The sequence below is a fragment of the Schistocerca piceifrons genome, chromosome 2, assembly GCF_021461385.2.
Source record: "Schistocerca piceifrons isolate TAMUIC-IGC-003096 chromosome 2, iqSchPice1.1, whole genome shotgun sequence".
Lineage (NCBI taxonomy): Eukaryota > Metazoa > Arthropoda > Insecta > Orthoptera > Acrididae > Schistocerca > Schistocerca piceifrons.
The window spans coordinates 560,718,844-560,738,466 of record NC_060139.1 but is presented as its reverse complement, the minus strand read 5'-3'; the positions used below and the strand labels follow the sequence as shown (position 1 = coordinate 560,738,466).

The 19,623-nt window shown below is 39.3% G+C and overlaps 1 protein-coding gene across 1 annotated transcript in view; it reads left to right on the top strand.

Moving 5' to 3' along the window:
- Positions 1–3,266: 3,266 nt before the first annotated feature.
- Positions 3,267–19,623, top strand: part of LOC124775029 — a 120,349-nt gene continuing 103,992 nt past the window's right edge. The window contains exon 1 of the mRNA XM_047249797.1: positions 3,267–3,473. Coding sequence (XP_047105753.1) covers positions 3,354–3,473 — 120 coding nt within the window. The 5' untranslated portion in view covers positions 3,267–3,353. The remainder of the gene's footprint in view (positions 3,474–19,623) is intronic.

Genomic DNA, 19,623 nt, shown 5'->3' with positions numbered 1-19,623 from the left:
GGGGGAACTGTGCTGGAACAAGAGACCGACCAGTGAAGTGCATTGTTTATTCCTTGGAAGAGTATCTGATTTTGAGAGTTGGATGTTTATTCTTTGTTTTTCTTTAGAATTGTTATTTCTGACTGTAAGTCTACTAAATAAATGTCTCGAAGTATATGTGTGTCTGATTTCTAACCCACAAGCTAATTGGAAATATGAAAAATGCAATCCCACAGTCTAATATTATGTTAGACCACCGCCTAACATAACAGTCGCGATACTCGCTGCTGTAAAAGTTGTTACCGTTTGTCCTCTGGAGCGATACTAGCACTCCAAGCGGCGAGAAAGGAGAACTTCAGTTGCATAGTAAGCATTATGTTTGTTTTGCATCCCTTTCCTACGTGTTTTGCGAAATATTTGAATTATTTTTTTGCCTCCAAGAGTTTGTGTAATATCAGAAGACATAGATGTTCCTAAAAATGATTCTAAAATATGTGCAAGTAAGGATAAAATTCATAAATCCAGTGGCAAGTTATAACACATTCGTGAAGAAACACTTGTGGTGTTGGATAGAACTGCAGCTTATCACACTCATATCAACGGAATATAAACACACAGATTCATGCATAAGGAGCTCAGACATATACCTCTACATACAAAAGGGATCGACGTCACATTAGTCGTTCCATAGGCCTACTGAGTGTTATTCATTGTCACCTGTTGCCACAATTACGACCTTCATCTTTATATTATTCTAAGTGGGACAAGCAACAGCCAAATAGTGAGAGAAATATACCGTGAGTGTAAACCCCAAGTCCTCAAAGCCAATAACACTGTCAGAAGTGCTGTCATATGTTAAATCTGCCATTAGAAAATTTTCATCCAATGACATATGCACTAGTTAGTTAGTCAGTTAGTAAGTTAGTTACGTGTTCCATTGATCAATAGCACGGAAAAACCATTATGATGTGGAACGTATTAAGTGCACAAGAAATGTCCACAGGAAACAAGTTTTCTTTTTTTGCATTATAGCCTTATACCTAAATATTTCTATTATCTATCCCATTCCCTTAAATGGCACAAAATGCATATATTACATCACCAAATTTATTTACTCATATTCAAGAATTCATCTATGGTATAGATTGAGTTGTCAAGGAGGTATGATTTAAATTTGTTTTTGAAACTATTGCTGCTGTCTGTCAGACATTTTATTTCATCTAGTAATTTATCAAAAAGTTTTATAGCAGCATATTTTACCCCTTTCTGTGCCAAAGATAGGTTAAGTAAAGGATAGTGTAGGTCTTTCTTTTTCTGGTATTGTAATCATGAATGTCGCTGTTGATTTTAAACTGGTCCATGTTGTTGAGAAAAATGTCATTACTGAGTAAATGTACTGTGAATCAGTTGTAAGAATTCCTAAACTTTTAAGCAGATGCCTACAAGATGTGCGGCTATGAACCCCACACATTATTCTAACTACTTTCTTTTGAGCAGTGAATACTTTTTGCCTAAGTGTTGAGTTGCCGCAGAATATTATTCCGTATGACATCAGAGAGTGGAAGTATGCAAAGTATGTTAGCTTACTAATTTCTACATACTCAAAATTGGCAATTATTCTGATTGCAAAAGTTGCTGAACCTAGTCGCTTTAGGAGATCCAAAATATGACTTTTCCAATTAAGATTCTCATCTATATGTACACCCAAAAACTTAGTATGCTCTACCCTGGGTACTGACTTCTTTTGATGTGTTATGTTTATTGAAGGAATTATACTTTTTACAGCACAAAATTGGATGTGCTGTGTTTTTTCGAAGTTCAGAGCAAGCCCATTCACAGTAAACCAATTAATGACTATTCCAGAGACCTTATTTGTATAATTTTCTATCGGACTTTCTTTTACTGGATTAATAATTATGCTTGTATCATCAGCAAACACTGTCAGTTCAGCATCTTATTTCACATAAGAAGGGAGGTCATTCACAGATATCAAGAACAGGAGGGGACCCATAATCGAACCTTGTGGAACACCTAATGTAATTTCTCCCCAGTTAGATTAAGTGGCAAACTCCTTTGAATCACTTGAAGCATACAAAGTGTTTATCAGTATCAGTATCTTCTTTAAAAGGCGGAACATATTGTCACTCTGCCACATATTATTTGTATGCCCTCCACATACCTCTGTAATTACGCACTGATGGAAACATGAAACATTCTCACAAAACATATATGCATTGGTTCTGAAATATAATAAATTTAGAGCAGACAGCTTATTTTCGTCTTTCCAATTTGCAGATGGCCTGCTTATCTGGCTGAACAAGTCAAAGGCAATTTTTTTTAAAAATATCAGGATCCTATAATTCTTCAAAATTGGTTCATCCTTCTTCACTTGATCCTTCTGATACAGTTTCTGTTGCTGTATGTACTTAATATGATAGGCACTTTCCTTGTCCTGTAACAGTTTTGCGCGAAGTTTAGCGATCTGCACATTCTGATACTCCAAACGCATTTTGTAGACACAAGTAACTGCACTTAATTTTACCACTTCATCGTCAAGGCAGGTCGGTTTTGACGATTCGGATGAATCTGGCACTGATATGTGGAGAGTTGAACTGGCTCTTTCTGCGCCATAGATTATTTTACAACTTTAGAGGGATTGTCAAACCTATCTGGCAGTTTCTTCTTCATCGTCAGTTGATGTGACTTATTTGGTATGTCAAACAATGTGGCTAACTGCATTCCAGAAGTGTTTATTATTAACACGGTTCTTGTAGTGTCTGCATTCATGAACTGCGTTTTGTTCGACATGTAGTTGACAAAACTTAACTTTTTATATAGATAAACAGGGTATTTTTCATAAGAGCTTCTCGTCTGCTATTCACTAGCCACTTTCTGCTTCTAAAACGAAACATTAATCTCCAATATACATTTCGTTTGCAAGCGAATCCTGACGATACAGTTTAGTAACATAATGGCATATGCCTCTCAGGGTCCTTAGGAAACCTATAAAAAGCCAGATGTGGCATCTACTTCTCCTTGTTGCTACAATTTATTGCGCTACGCTACGCTCTCGTCTGTAAAAAAGATTATACAAACCAAAATAAACAACTATTATTGGCTTTCATGATGGCGCCGATCTCAACAGTTAAACTTACTGGCCGCTTGGCGCGCTGCTGACGTAGCAGACAACAAAATTCAGATGAATTGTCGCGACTGTTCCACTGTTATGTTAGACTGTGGTTACTTGTTAGACTGTGTGAAGTATCTTTGATATTTGTGGTGAGAGGTGGGGATTTGTTGTGGTGCGGAGCAGCGTGTTTGTTTAGAGGTTATGTTTTAGTTTGCCGACGAAGTAGTTGTACTAGAAAAATTACATGATGGATATGCATTTGAAATTATTTTTCTTAGAAGATTGCTTCAAACCTAATAATGGATACAGTTATCTTCGTAATTCTTTGAATTCACTTCTCGAACACAAAACGTTTTCTCTGAAAGTGAGTATGTTAGAAATGTAGAAATGCAACGTAATTATTATTAAAGTTTTTGTGTTGTCAGACGTCAAATAACGAATGAGACTTGTCGAAATTGACATTCATGAACTGTGGCACGAACCGTTCATTTGGACACTCAACGCACCAGTATAAGGTGTGTGTTGAGATAGTAAATATCTTGTACATTTCTTGATTCTGTGACGTTATTTCGAGTGTCGACGTTGATATATTTTTGTAATGTGAATGTATTGATATCTGCTGCTTCTATAACGTTCTTGCAGTTGTCTTACAGAGTCGATTGATTGGGTTGGAGAGAAAGGGACCAAACGGCAGGGTCATCAGTCCCTTTTACAGAGTCATAGCAGTTTTACTCACTTGTCACCCCGTACTTCATACTACCAAGGAACTAACGAAATATAAATTGGATACTGTAGAATTCTTTGACAAGAACTTCTTCCATGTTATTGTGCCTTATAATTTGTTTTCGTTTCTGTTCATGTTGCGATTTGTTGGAGGTAGTTCGAAACCTTACAGCAGCTGTTTAAATTGGTAGCTATGTTATGACAACGTTACTGAATTAGTGTCTAAAAATCCGTTCTGTGAATCACTTCCGTCTGTTATTTAAAACATTAAACGTTTTAATGCCAACTTGACATAGTGAACACTAATTTGTGCGCAGGGAGGGGGGGGGGGTGTTGTGTTGCGGGCAGGGTGCTTGTGAAACAGAATGGGCTGGAACCTTAAGTTGATGATCCAGTATGTTCGCAGTAATATACTGCAAGAAAAGTGGCACATTGTTTAGGAGGTTAGGAAACTACTTGTATGTTTGAGTTTTACAGTGAACAGGAGTTCAGATTTATGTTGTCGGTTGTTTCCCGGACCCCACTCATGGCAAGTACCATGTCTCCTCATAAAATGATACAGTAGATTTATTTCCTCCATCCAAGACTGTCTGTTCTTTCGAGATATCTCAACAGTGGAACATAAGAACTCTGAAGTTCTGTACTATCTCTGATTTCTACTGTCATTAATGTTTGGGGGAAGTCATTCTGACATAGGTTTTCTATGGTGTCATAAAATTGCTTATGAGAAATATCATGGTGATTCATTAAAATGCCAAATACCACTTCTTTTCGTAACGAATTTTCTCTTTGCAGCAGAACATTGCTGATTTGAAACTTCCTGGCCAATTAAAACTGTGTGCTACTCTTCGATTCAAGTCTGGGACTTTTGTAGTTTGATATGCTTGTATGGGTTGTGCTTGGAAACTTTGCCAGTCCGAGATTCGAGCCTTGGTCCAGCAAATTACTGTTTAATAAAGTTTTTCAAAAGAAGCAAAATAAATAAACAAACAAACATATGAGGGCATGAGATACTCTGGTGTTGCAAAGGGAGGCCCCAGGTAGAAAAGGTAGCGAACCATTATTACTGGGTATTAATGGCATCTAACTCTTCCTCTGCAGTGATATACATATAAATAACCTCAAAAAGATAGAAAAACAAAGCAGAACAGTCATTGAAAAATTTTTGAAGAAAGTCTCACAGGTACAAAAGGGAGGGTGGAAGAAAATTGCTGAGAAACAAATGTTGAGGAAGTTAAGTTGTGTTTTTGATGTATATGGTATACATACAAGCAGTAGTTTGAAAGGTAATTGTGTCCTCTCTTTACTTAGCATGCCAAGAAGCTCATGACAAAGAGGCTTGCAGTAATCCAGTTTTGAAACTGTTCATACCTATCACAGTTGTGATGTGAAACTCAGCTCTTTCTCCTCTTCCAGTAGACCCGAGAGGTGACAGATACTGGCACCCAGGTTGAGACAGTGCTTGATTTCCAAGAAGCATTTGATGCATTCCCTCACCCTCACCTAATGAACAAAATAAGAGTGTATGGATCATCAGACAATCTTTGTGTCTTGATTGAGGAGCTTGTAGCAAATAGAGCAGAGTTTATCATTCTTAATAGAGGGAAATCTTAAGATCGAAAAGTAATTTTAAGAATTGGACACTTCCCTTGACCTATATAGCTCAACAGCAGCTCCCGATCCCACAAATTGGAATTGAACATTTCACTATACCTATATAGCTCAACAGCAACGCCCAATACTGGAAAACCCACAGCCACAGCCACACTTCCCTTTACCTATATAAGTCCACAGAAACTACCGATACCAAATCATAAAACCCAAAACTACAACCACGTCCGCAATCATCACTACCTCAAAAAACACAACAAACCAACAAAAGTGGAATAGAACACTTCCCTTGCCCTGTTATCCTTACGACATCTCCACATACAGCCGTCCCTGGTCTGAGACGCTGGAACTTTAAGTTATCCTCATTTCTTCACGACATACTGAACACTTCATGACTTCATCCAAAAATTCGAATAGTTGAAGAAATTTTATTAGAGACAACGCACTGCCCCCATCATCGCCGACAACCGAAAACTGCTGACCCTGTCAGTCATATCCATACCTACCAAAGACATGAAAAAGCAATTTACCAAAATACACAAACGACAAACAGAAAATAACTACAATAACGTCAAAATAACAAACTAAGATCATTACTCACTGAAAAATATTCCGCTGAAATCACAGTCCTGATACCACACACGTGCAGTGCTATCATGCAAATGAACCCCATACGCCACGTAACACGCTACCCATAAACACACCACCAGGGAAAACCACCGACCTCAACAATACGCCACCTATAAACACACCACACACGTAAACTAAACCAAAAACATCACCTAACACACCAGCAGAGAGCACCACCAATCACATCAAAACGAAACCTACAAACACACCACTCTCACAAACTAAATTCCGCGCCGTCGTGATGTCACACACAACAACAGCCTTACGTCACGGGTCAAAGCCGACGGGTGGGATCGGATGCTTCAGTCGACCCAACACCTTTTACTAACTTGACACGTTCCACATCATTACGAAGTGTCGTATTCATGATCTATTGAGCAAGTACTAATCTAATCTAATCTCTGTGTGCTGTAATTAATCTATTCTGATCCTCACAATCCCTATGGGAGCAATTTGTAGGGGGCTGTAGTATGTTCTTAGAGTTATTATTTAAAACTGGTTCTTGAAACTTCATTAGTAGACTTTCTTGGGATAGTTTGTCTATCTTCAAGAGTCTGCCAGATCAGCTCTTTGGTCAAATCAGTGACTCTCCCGTGGGTGAAACAAACCTGTAACCATTCATGCTGTCCTTCTCTGTATGCATTCAATATCTCTGCTAGTCCTATCTGATACAGGTCTGACACACTTTAGCAATATTCCAGCATGGGTCTCACAAGTGATTTGTAAGCGGTTTCCTATGTAGACCGATTGCATTTCCCTAATATTCTATCAATAAACCGAAGTCTGATACCCATGTTCCCCACAAATGAGCCTATGTGTGTGTTCCTCTTCACAACCCTACTGACTGTTACACCCAAGTATTTGTATGAGTTCACAGATTCCAACTATGACACAGATTCCAACTATGACTCACTCATACTATGTTTCTTTATTTTGTGAAGTGCACAATTTTACATTGTTGAACATTTTAAACAAGGTGCTAGTCATTTTGTCAAGCTCCAACTGAATTTTTGTACAGCTTCATTCAGACTGTATTTCATTGTAGATATCTGCATCATTTGTGAATAGCCTGAGGTTACTATTAGCACTGTCGGCAAAATCATTAATATACAACATGAACAGCGAGGGAACCATCACACTTCCCTGTATGCACCTGAAGTTACTTCTGCATCTGTCGATGACTCTCCATGCTAGATAACATGCTGTGTCCTCTTTAACAAGAAATCCTCTGTCCAGTCACATATTTCGTCTGGTACCCCCATGTGGTTGTAGTTTTGATAATAAGTGTAGAAGTGGTTCTGGGTCAAATACTTTTTAGAAATCAAGAAATATTCAGTCCACCTGACTGTCCTGATTGATGGCTTTCAGATGTCCTATGAGAAAAGGGCGATTGACAACAAATTGATGTCAAGATCTGAAGAAAACTAGCATCATGCGTCATCAAAGAATCATTTAGAAAGTGCAAAAGCTTTACTGTTAAAATTCTGAGAGCATACATTCTTCGAAAAAAATCAGGGAACAAATTACTTTCTCATTGATATAACTTGTAAAAATGTCATAAAACCAAAATTAAATATGTTCAAGCTCACACAGAGACCTATCAACATTCGTTTCTTCTGCACACCAGTTGTGACTGGAACAAAAACCAAAAAAAAGGGGGAGGGGGAAGTGACAGTGTGCATTAAGTACACTCTGCCATGCATGATATGATGAGAATCTGACATCAGACAACGAGTAGTGTGGCACTGTGGTAAGAGACTGGACTAGCAGTCAGGAGGCCAGTGGTGTGGATCCCCTTCATGCCATCCAAATTTCAGTTTTTCTTAATTTCCCTAAATTTTGTAAGTTGTATGACTGTGGTGAAAGGGCATAGTCAATTTTTGTTTTCTATCCAAGCTTGTGCTTTGTGCCTAGTAACCACATTGTCAATGAGATACTGAACTCTAAATGTTCCTTTATCTGAGAGCAACTCCGCCTTCTGAGTATGGGTAATACACATTGAAACTACTTCCTCCTGCACACCTGTTGTTGCAGACAACGCGAGAGTAAGTGTGGTTGAGGTTCTAGATCCAAATCCCCGAATAAGATTAAGTAGTCCCTGAAAGGAATTGTCTGAGATGAGATGAATGCCCAGCAGAGAAAGCTGGACCCTATATACTGAGCTGGCCTTTCCAGAGCCTTGAGATAGTGTCCAGGACTAGGTAGATAATATTAGAAAGTGTGACTCACTCCATTGCAACAGCATCTGTGCCAAAAGACTCCATTTAGATTGAGAATGTATCCTGAATGTAGGGGAGGGTTGTTCATTGCCAAGTAGTCATTAGAGAGTTGCTGCATGAGTAATAGCCTGGAAAGTGTGGTCAGTTAGTAGTTGTAAGTGATTGTACTATTTTATGCTTCTCTCCACTTTGTCATTGATTTGTTGGCTACAGTTTATAATAAATAGGGTAGATGACTAATCTGCATAAAATTTGTATTACTTTTAATCATTCTTGTCATATTTATAATCAACATGAACTGTTGACAATAAATGCTCCCTTTTTTGTGTGGGGGGTATGGTTATTGCTCACTGTGGTGCCACGGCATGTGGTACGCTGCTTAAGGAGCTCAGTCAGTAACATTTGAGTGGGGAATGGCCATCTCCATTAGCCCTCTTTTACTGTGAGCTCTGGATGTGCTTCAGCAGTTACTGTTCACTTCATCAGTGGATCATGGTTCATGAGAGTAGCACAAACTTCTAATAACCTCTCATGGGCCAGTGCAATATAGCAACAGTAGATCAATGATATCATTATTATGGTGGCTATATTAGCGTAGAAAATTGGTGAACTCTGGATGTGCCTCAGCTATTACTGTTCAGTACATCAGAGGAGGATCATGGCTCATGAGAATTGTACAAACTTGTAATAACCTCTTATGGGGCAATGTGATACAGCAACAGTAGATCAATGATGTCATTATTATGGCGGCTACGTTAGCCTTGAAAATTGGTCAGTCAGTGTGTCATTAACATCAAAACATTATCTGAACAAAAGCCAAGAGAAGCTAAGGGTATCTCTGTGGCAAGTAGGGGGTCAGTCTTCTAGAGTCTTATAATTAAGACTGTGTCCAGGGCATGGTGCACCATCTCCCTAGACTTGTTCCAAGTGCCAAATCATGGAGAAAATGTTTCAAACACTCATTACTAGATAGCACATGGTTTTCTTGTCAAGCAGTGCTTCCCTCTGTAGTTCAGGTTGCCATGTGTCAGTCTCCTCCCTTTAGTTACTGCAAAGTTTGTGTGAAAAGCAAACTGCATATGAGATTTTGCTTGAATCAGTACAACATCTTTGTAATGGAATGAATTAATTTTGCATTTCAAAAATAGTAAAGAAAAGTTAAAAGTGGTATGACTAAAGTGGCTAGTACTAAGGTATCCCAAATAACTGTTAAAAATTCTTGCTCTGAAACAGAAGAATGTCACAGTGATTAAAAGAGGAAAGACTGTGGCTGATGTAAGCCATGCCATGCTTCATCTGAAGGACCAGCTGTGTTTATTTGTAAGTTGCAAAACAGAAAGACCTGTTGATGATGTTGTCATTTATTTCTCAACAGCACAGTAAACCTTGCAACATCTGCTCCCATGAATCGAATTGTGTTGAAGAGAAGTCAATACTGGAAGATTTTTTTTCTTGAATTTAATTTTGTTATTCTATTGTAAAAATGGAAAAGGTATAAGAAATGGTACGAGATGACTACAGTTGCACTAGTTAAGACATTACTGCCATATTTATGTTCTTTTGTTATCATAAAACGTAGTGCCTCAGTGTTAATGGCAGTTAAAACAATAACTGTCATATTGCTTTTATGTGCTTGGCAAAATTTTTAATTTTCTGTTTTGTCTCGTTAGTTTTTTGCAGTGATGAGGGGAGCAGCATAAATCTGTTGTATTAGAATATCTTCTCAGTTTTTTGGATACAAATAAGTTTTATACAAAAAGAGGTACATTGTTTTTCGGCTGAAATAATTTTTGTACCCTTTTTGGGTTTGACCTCCTGTGTGTCCGGTGGTGTGGGCCGAGTGGGGAAGAAAACCTGAAACACACTGAGGTGACAAAAGTCATGGGATACCTCCTAATATCGTGGGAGACCTCTTTTTTTGCCTCTCTTAGTGCAGTGACTCAATATGGGATCGACTCAACAAGTCGTTGGAATCCCCTGCAGAAATATTCAGCCATGCTGTCTCTATAACCACCCGTAATTGTGAATGTGTTGCCAGAGCAGGATTTTTGCATGAACTGACCTCTCAGTTATGTCCCATAAATGTTTTATACGATTTATGTCGGGCAACCTGGTTGACCAAATCATTCACTTGAACTGTCCAGAATGTTCTTGAAACCGATTGCAAACAATAGTGGCATGGTGACATGACATCAATTGTGAATGGTCTCCAAGTAGCCAAACATAACCATCTCCAGTCAATGACCAGTTCAGTTGGACGAGAGAACTCAGCCCGGTCCATGTAAACACAACCCACCCCATTATGGAGTCGCCACCAGATTGCACAGTGCCTCGGGTCCATGGCTTCTTGGGGTCTGCGCCATACTCAGATCCTAGCATCAGCTTATGCCTACTGAAATTGGGACTCATCTGACCAGGCCACAGTTTTCCAGTCATCTAGGATCCAACTGGTACCGTCACAAGCCTAGGAGAGGCACTACAGGCATTGTTAAGCTGTTAGCAAAGGCACTTGCTTTGGTCATCTGCTGCCATAGCCCATTAAGACCAAATTTCGCCACACTGTCCTAACATATACACTCATCGTACGTCACATGTTGATTTCTGCGTTTATTTCACACAGTGTTGCTCATCTGTTAGCACTGACAACTCTGCACAAACACCGCTGCTCTCAGTTTTGAGTGGAGGCCGTCAGCTATTTCATTGTCTGTGGTAAGAGGTAATGCCTGAAATTTAGTATTACTGCCACACTCTTGACACTGTGGATCTCAGAATATTGAATTCCCAAATGATTCCTAAAACTGAACGTCCTGTGCGTCTAGCTTGAATTACCATTCCACTTTCAGAGACTGTTAATTCCCATTGTGCAGCCATAATCTCATCAGAAACCTTTTCACATGAATCACCTGAGTATAAATGACAGCTCCACCAATGCACTATCCTTTTATACCTTGTGTACGTGCTACGACCAGTATCTGAATATGTGCACATTGTTATCCCATGACTTATGTCACCTCAGTGTAGTGCCAACTGGCTACATTGTTAAAGATTCTGTGCTCACAATAACTGCGTAGATTCATATATGCTCTTAAAAGAAAGTGCAGTAGTGAACCTGATGTGGTTGGGTCATTATGTAGGCTTTGGGAGGGCTCCTTAACAGCACAGACATCACACTTCTGATTCCTGAGCTGCTAGCTTCTCTTTCTTGTCAAGGAGTAGATGCCAGTCTTCTTGGAGCATCAGTACTTCCTGCAATGCCTGTTGTGCCAGATCTGCTGCATCTGGGTGGAGAGCCCTGGATTGGAGTAGGTCGCATCAGGACAGACATTTCACTCTTGAAACACATCAAACAAAATCAACATAATGGCCATATACTGATCCAGCTCTCTCGGCAGATACTTACAAATACTTAAGTGTGGACAGTTACAATCCAACTGCTTTCTCTGCCCTGGCTACCCCATGACCAAGCCAGATGACTGGGAACAGAACAATTTATTCAGTACCTGGTGTGTACTAGAACAAATGGAGATGCTTTTACAGCAATGAAACCGTAATTCTTTGAGGAACACACAGGTCAAGAGATACGTTTTGAGAAGTGGACTCATTGGGAAAATTGTAAAATGGATTGCTGTTGATTAAAGCCTTTTCTGCTGTACAGTCTCCAGCACTTCAGACAAGTGAAAGACTGGGGGGACACACTGGTGGCTACTACTTCACATAAAACTCAATCCAGAAGTCTTTTTGGTGCCGCCCATGGCTACATCTGGGTTACCTACTGGGCGATCCCCCCCCCCCCCCCCCCCCCCATAATCTCATAGCCTCTCTACAGCGGTTGCTTCTCAAGAATAATTGTGGCAATGACCTTTTTTCAACGATCCTATCTCTCTCTTGTCACTGCTTGATGGACCAGTTTCAACACTGGGTGCTTCGAAAAGCTAGCTGAGAGTTCTATTCGTCTGCTGTCACCCTGACCCTCACTCTGTCAGACTGCACTGACAAGGTTGAGAGAGATGTCTCAGACGAAATCACTTGTGCTGCTGGAACTGTTTTTCCCTTCCTACAGGCCCCCTCTTCCACTGGCCGGTGGCATGGTGGACCAAAAACATTGCAACAGCTATTCGAGGTCCCTGGAGCACCCTGAAGGATGCCTAAGTGACATACTTTGTAGACTGACCACCTCACTTTTAATTGACCTCTAACTGCTTAAAAAAAGAGAGAGAGAGACGGGTGGGGGGCTATGCATCGATTGAGTGATCCTGGAGGTATTTGTTCATCTGAGTTTTGAAAGTGCGGACCATCCTCTCGGCTTCTCCATTAGATTGTGGATAGGAGGGGAGTGTTGCAATGTGGTGAACACCATGCTGGGCACAGAAAGCACAAAACTCCTCACTATGGAATTGTGGACCATTGTCAGTTAAGAGCACTTCCAGCCGACCTCGAATTGCAAAAATTTTTTCCATCGCTGTGATGGTGTTGGTGGTTGACATGACATTGCGTCAGACAATGTACATTATCAAGGACATGATGTTAAACACTGGTCCAGCAATATCAATGTGTACCCACTCCCAAGGGTGAGCACATGGTGGCCAAGAAGCCAATGAATGTCATGGGGCTGCCTTGTGGCTTTCTCAGGGTGGACGCATTTGGGTGAGCTGTTCAATCTCTTGGTTCATGCCCGGCCAGTAAGTGAACCTGCGAGCCAAGAGTTTAGTTCGGGATATCCAGTAGTGCCCTTGGTGCAACAGTTGTAGGACGTGCTGACATGAAGAATAAGGAATGGCTACTCGGGGTGTCTCTCATCGGAAAGGAGTAGAATTACTCTGTCGATTAACATGAGCTGATGGCGGATGTTAAAGAAGTGACGGAATGCTGTGGAAGCCTTGGGAAGTTGTTGTACAGGCTATCTGTGAAGTATGTGATTTAGGAGAACGTCATCATTACCAGTTGTATCTGCAACTCACTAGCTGGTAATGGAAAAAGGACCTACAGCAGCTTCTGCTTCTTCATCAGTGTCAAAACACAGAATTTCTTCTTTGTCAAACTCTGGATCGCGTTCCCATGGAAGACAGGAGAGAGCATCAGCATTGGAATGCTCAGTTGTGTTGCAGCAGTGAATCTCATGCTGGTAGTGCGTCAAAAATAAAGCCCAATGCTGGAGGTGGTGAGCACTCCGGTCTGGAATCTTTGCTGGTGTATTGAATAAGGAGATCAGCAGTATAGGGTCTGTGACAAAGTGAAACTTTGTGCCATAAACAAAAATGTGGAATTTCTTTAATGCAAAGATGATGGCCAGCGGGTTCTTTTTCTGTTTGGGAGTACCTGCATTGCATGCCAGTCAATGTTTCCGATGCACAGGCCATAGGGTGCTCAGAGCCATCCGCCTCCCTGCGTGCCAGAACTGCTCTGACGCCTGCTTCAGGTGCATCCGTGCAATAACTATCTGCTTTGTTGGATCAAAATGTGCGAGGCATGGGGCATCAGCAACTGGGATTTCAGCCTGTGGAAGGATCACTCGCAAGCTGGTGTCCACTGGGGAGAACTGGGACAAGGGGGCGGCTTCCGTTGCTGCTGTGGATAAGAATTTGCGGTAATACAATATCTTCCCCAGAAAGGAACGAAGTTGCTTAAGTGCTATTAGTCTGGAAAGTTTGATTATGGCTTCAACATGTTTATCCAGTGTACGAATGTCTGAGCTGGAAATGGTGTGGCCAAGGTACTCAATCTGCGTCTGGAAAAAACAACATTTTTCTTTTCTCCATTTTAGGCCAGTGTCCCTCAAGACATTTCTACTCAAGCTAGAGAGATTTCTTGATTCACTTCATAGGAAGTACCAGAAATTAGTTATATGTGGTGACTTCAGTATAAATTTTGTATGTGATGGTGCAAGAAAAAGGATGTTGGTAGATCTCATTAATTCATATGATCTGATGCAGACTGTGTTTTATCTTAACTAGGATGCAGGGGAACAGTAGCACAGCCATAGACAATATTTTTATTCGTTCTTCATTAGTAGATGGGCATTCTGTTAGTAAAAGGGTGAATGGCCTTTCAGAGCATGATGCACAAATTTTAACATTGAAAGGCTTTTGTACTCAAACAAATGTCACATATAATTACAAACTATGTATGAAAGTTAATCCAACAGCAGTAGAGAGCTTTTTTAAACCTCATCAAGAAACAAGAGTGGTAGGATGGTTATAGTACCAATAACACAGATGACAAATATAATACTTTCCTTAACACATTTCTCACACTCTTTGAGAGTTGCTTTCCATTAGAACATTCTAAACGGGGTACTAGCAGTAAAAGGCAACCCGGGAGGCCGACTAGTGGGATAAGGATATCATGTCGAACAAAGTGGGAATTATATCAAAATGTTAGAAGTAGTCACAAGCTACAGTAGCCCATTACAAACCATACTGTAAGGTGCTTAAAAATGTTATTAGGAAGGCAAAGAGTATATGGTATGCAAATAGAATAGCTAATTCACAGGATACAATTAAAACAATATGGTTAGTTGTGAAGGAAGTGTCTGGTCAGCAGCACGAGGTCGACGACATAAAGTTAGTTTGTATTAAAAATATTTCTGTTACTGATAAATCAGATATACATACAATATTTAACAATCATTTTCTGAGCATTGCTGGTGAATTAAATAAAAATTTAGTTTCTACAGGGAATCATATAACTCTCTTGGCAAAGTCTTTCCGAGATTGATGTCTGAAATACTCCTCTGTGATACAGACAAGGGGGAGATTGAGTCAACAATTAGTCCACTTAAGACTAAGGACTCTCATGGATATGATGGAGTGCCTAGCAGAATATTAATGTACTGTGCTGCACATGTTAGCCCCATATTTAGCCATATTTGTACTTTTTTCATGAGGAATGGTCAGTTTCCTGAACGATTAAAGTATTCAGTAGTAAAGCCGCTTTATAAAAAGGGAGAAAAGGATAATGTAGACAATTTTAGACCTATTTCTATGCCATCAGTGTTTGCAAAAGTTATTGAAAAGGCTGTGTATGTAAGCGTAATTGATCATTTTGTATCACACGATTTGCTATCAAATGTACAGTTCGGCTTTAAAAGTTGCTTAACGACTGAAAATGCTATATTTTCTTGTCTCTGTGAGGTACTGGATGGGTTGAACTAAAGATTTTGAACGCTAGGCATATTTTTTGATTTAAACTAGGGCATTTGATTGTGTTGGCCATAAAATATTGCTCCACAAGTTGAATCATTGCAGAATACGGGGAGTAGTTCACAGTTGGTTCACCTCTTACTTTAGTAACAGACAGCAAAAGGTCGTTATTCACAGTGTTGAGAATGGCTGTGATGTGGGGTCTGAGTGGGGTATGGTCAAATGGGGGGTGCCCCAGAGATCAGTGTTGGGGCCACTCCTGTTCCTTGTTTATACGGGGTGAGTCATTAGCTATTGCCACCTAGAATAACTCTGAAAGTATGATAGTAGCTGAAAAGTTTGTGGGATAAATGTTGCATGGGACAACGGAGGCCATAATATGATTTTGCTTTTTGTTGCTAGGTGGATTCGCGTCAAAGATATGAAGGTCAACATTGTTTTTATTTTTAACGGGTTGCTATAGTTTGGTACTTATTTTCTGATAGCGGTCTTTGAAGGTCAGCGAAGGTCAAAAAGGTGGCATGAACGTCCATTCACACAAGGTGTTTGAAGTGATGACCATTGGTATCAGTGCAGTGCTGCAATCTTCTTGTCATGGACTGAGTGATAGTCCTTATCACTTTGGCACTTATCGAAGCACGTGCTCTGTCAGTTGTCTCTTGTATATTGCGCAAATAGTAAATATTCCCCAAATATGGTGTATATCCACCTAACATGCCATTGACATGTAAACACCATTCGACGGTTTCGCAATACAATACTAATAGGAACGGTAAGACTAGTATCATTGAACCAAGCGAGTGTGAATGGTGTATTCCGTTGAAGAAAAAGTCAATATGCTTCTCATTTACAGAGAATGCCAGCGAAATTCAGTGAGAGCTAGAGACTTATATGCCAAAAGATATTCTCACCATACTCACCCTACACATTGTACATTTGAATATGTGTATGCTAAATTGAGAGCAACTGGATCTTTAATGCATCGGAAACGTCCGGCAAACGAAAGTTACTAATGAGGAAATTGAAATTAGTACTCTTGCCACCGTGGTTCGAGATCCTTGTGTTAGTTCACGTCAAATCTCAAGGGAATCTGGCATGAGCCAGAGTAGTGTTGTTTGTGTTCTGTATCACCATAAATATCATCCTTACCATATCAGTCTCCACCAAGAATTAACTGGTACGCATTGTATGTGTCACATTGAATTCTGCTGATGGGCTCAACTTCAGATTCAGAGTGATGACACATTTATTAATTTGACTTTATTCACTGACGAGGCTACATTCACGAACCATGGAAATGTTAATTTGCATACCATGCATTAACGGGCAACTGAAAATCCATGTTGGCTGTGGTAAGTTGCACACCTAAAACTGGTTGGTGAATGTATGGTGTAGGGTTCTGGAGGACAAAATTATAGGCCCCTATTTCATTGAAGGAAATCTTAATGGTAGGAAGTGCACCACTATCCTCCAAGAAACATTAGGTCTGTTATTGGAAGAAATACTTTCAGGAACAAGGAACAGAATGTGGTATCAACACGATGGGTGTCACATTTTTCGCTGATGGGTAGAAATGTGTTGCAGAGACAATTCCCAAATTATTAGATTGGACACGGAGGAGATGTGTTGTGGCTGGCTCATTCGCTAGACTTGACGCCTCTGGATTTTTTCCTTGTGGGGGATTTGTAAAAGACATTGTTTTTAAAGACATTTCAACTACACCTGAAGACATGCGTGAGAGAATTATCAGAGCATGTGCTTCGATAAGTGCTGATGTGATGAGGTGTACCACTCAATCCATGATAAGAAGGATTGCAGCACTGCATTGATACCAGTGGTCATCACTTCGAACATCTTCTGTAAATGGACATTAATGCCAGCTTTGTGAACTTTGTTGACCTTCAAAGATCGTACTGTTACACATAATTGGATTCATCTCGATAGCCGCTATCAGAAAATAAGTACCAAACAATAGCATCCCATTAATAATAATAATAATAATAATAATAATAATAAAACAAAGTTGACCTACATATCTCTGAAGTGACCCCACCTAGCAACAAAAAACCAATGTCGTATTATGGCCCGTGTTGCCTTGTGCAACTTTTGTCCCACAAACTTTTCAGCTCTTATCATACTTCCAGAGTTATTCTAGGTGGCAATAGTTTGTGATTCGCCCTGTATAAATGATATGCCCTCTTGTATTACAGGTAACTCTAAAATATTTCTGTTTGCTGATGACACTAGCTTGGTAGTAAAGGATGTTGTGTGCGACATTGGCCTTAGTTTCAGATAGTGCAGTTCATGATGTAAGTTCATGGCTTGTAGAAACTAAACTAATACTAAATCACAGTAAGACTCAGTTTTTACAGTTCCTAACACACAATTCAACAAAATCTGACATTTTAATTTCACATAATGGGCATATGATTAGTGAAACTGAGCAGTTCAAATTTCTAGGTGTTCCAGATAGATAGTAAAGTGTCGTGGAAAGCCCACATTCAGCATCTTGTTCAAAGACTTAATGTTGCCATTTTTACTATTCGAACAGTATCTGAAGTATTTTCATTTGCTTATATAGTATGGTGTTATATTTTGGAGTAACTCTTCTCATTCTAAAAGGATAGTTTTGGCTCAGAAACGGCTGGTTCGGGCAATAAGTGGTGTAAGTTCATGAACCTCTTATTGACTCATGTTCACGAGTCTGGGTATTTTGACATTAGGCTCTCAATATTTATATTCCTCACTGTTATTTCTTGTTATCAATATTAGCTTATTCCCAAGAATAAGCAGATTGCACTCAGTTACTACTAAGCAGAAATCAAACCTGCATTTGGATCAGACATCCTTAACTCTTGTGCAGTATACTGTTGCATCCATTTCCAATAAACTACCACTAGAATTCAAAAATCTTAGCTGTAATTGACATGCTTTCAAATCGAAACTGAAGAGTTACCATTCCTTGTGGGTCACTCCTTCTATTCTGTCAATGAGTTCTTGAAAAATTTAGCTGATTCTTGTTGTATTGTTGATTGCGTTTACTTGAACTTATGGCTTGACTTTTTTCGGCTTCATAAACATTTTATTTTTATCTGTTATTGCTTTTATGTTGTAATTTCTTGTACTGACATGTTCCATGACCTTGGAGATTTGGTCCTGTATTTGGTTCTATGGAACTTGACATGTAAATAAAATAAATACACTAAGAAGGTAACTTGGTGGGTGACATTACGATATGTCATTGACAGTTTGACTTGACCACGTACTGTGATGGTGTGTTTATTATACGCCATTAGATGTTTCTCTGTTTCTTGCAAGGGAGGAGCTCCAAGTTTCAAATAGGTACTGATAGATAGATTAGATTAGATTAATACTAGTTCCATGGATCATGAATACGATATTTCGTAATGATGTGGAACGAGTCGAATTTTCTAATACATGACATAATTAGGTTAATTTAACAACATACTTAAGTTAATATAACAACTTTATTTTTTGTGTTTTTTGTTTTTCTTTATTTTTATTTTTATTTTTTTTTCTTAATTTATATCTAAATATTCCTCTATGGAGTAGAAGGAGTTGTCATTCAGAAATTCTTTTAATTTCTTCTTAAATACTTGTTGGTTATCTGTCAGACTTTTGATACTATTTGGTAAGTGACCAAAGACTTTAGTGCCAGTATAATTCACCCCTTTCTGTGCCAAAGTTAGATTTAATCTTGAATAGTGAAGATCATCCTTTCTCCTAGTATTGTAGCTATGCACACTGCTATTACTTTTGAATTGGGTTTGGTTGCTAATAACAAATTTCATAAGAGAGTATATATACTGAGAAGCTACTGTGAATATCCCTAGATCCTTAAATAAATGTCTGCAGGATGATCTCGGGTGGACTCCAGCTATTATTCTGATTACACGCTTTTGTGCAATAAATACTTTATTCCTCAGTGATGAATTCCCCCAAAATATGATGCCATATGAAAGCAATGAGTGAAAATAGGCGTAGTAAGCTAATTTACTAAGATGTTTATCACCAAAATTTGCAATGACCCTTATTGCATAAGTAGCTGAACTCAAATGTTTCAGCAGATCATCAAGGTGTTTCTTCCAATTTAATCTCTCATCAATGGACACACCTAAAAATTTGGAATAGTCTACCTTAGCTATATGCTTCTGATTAAGGTCTATATTTA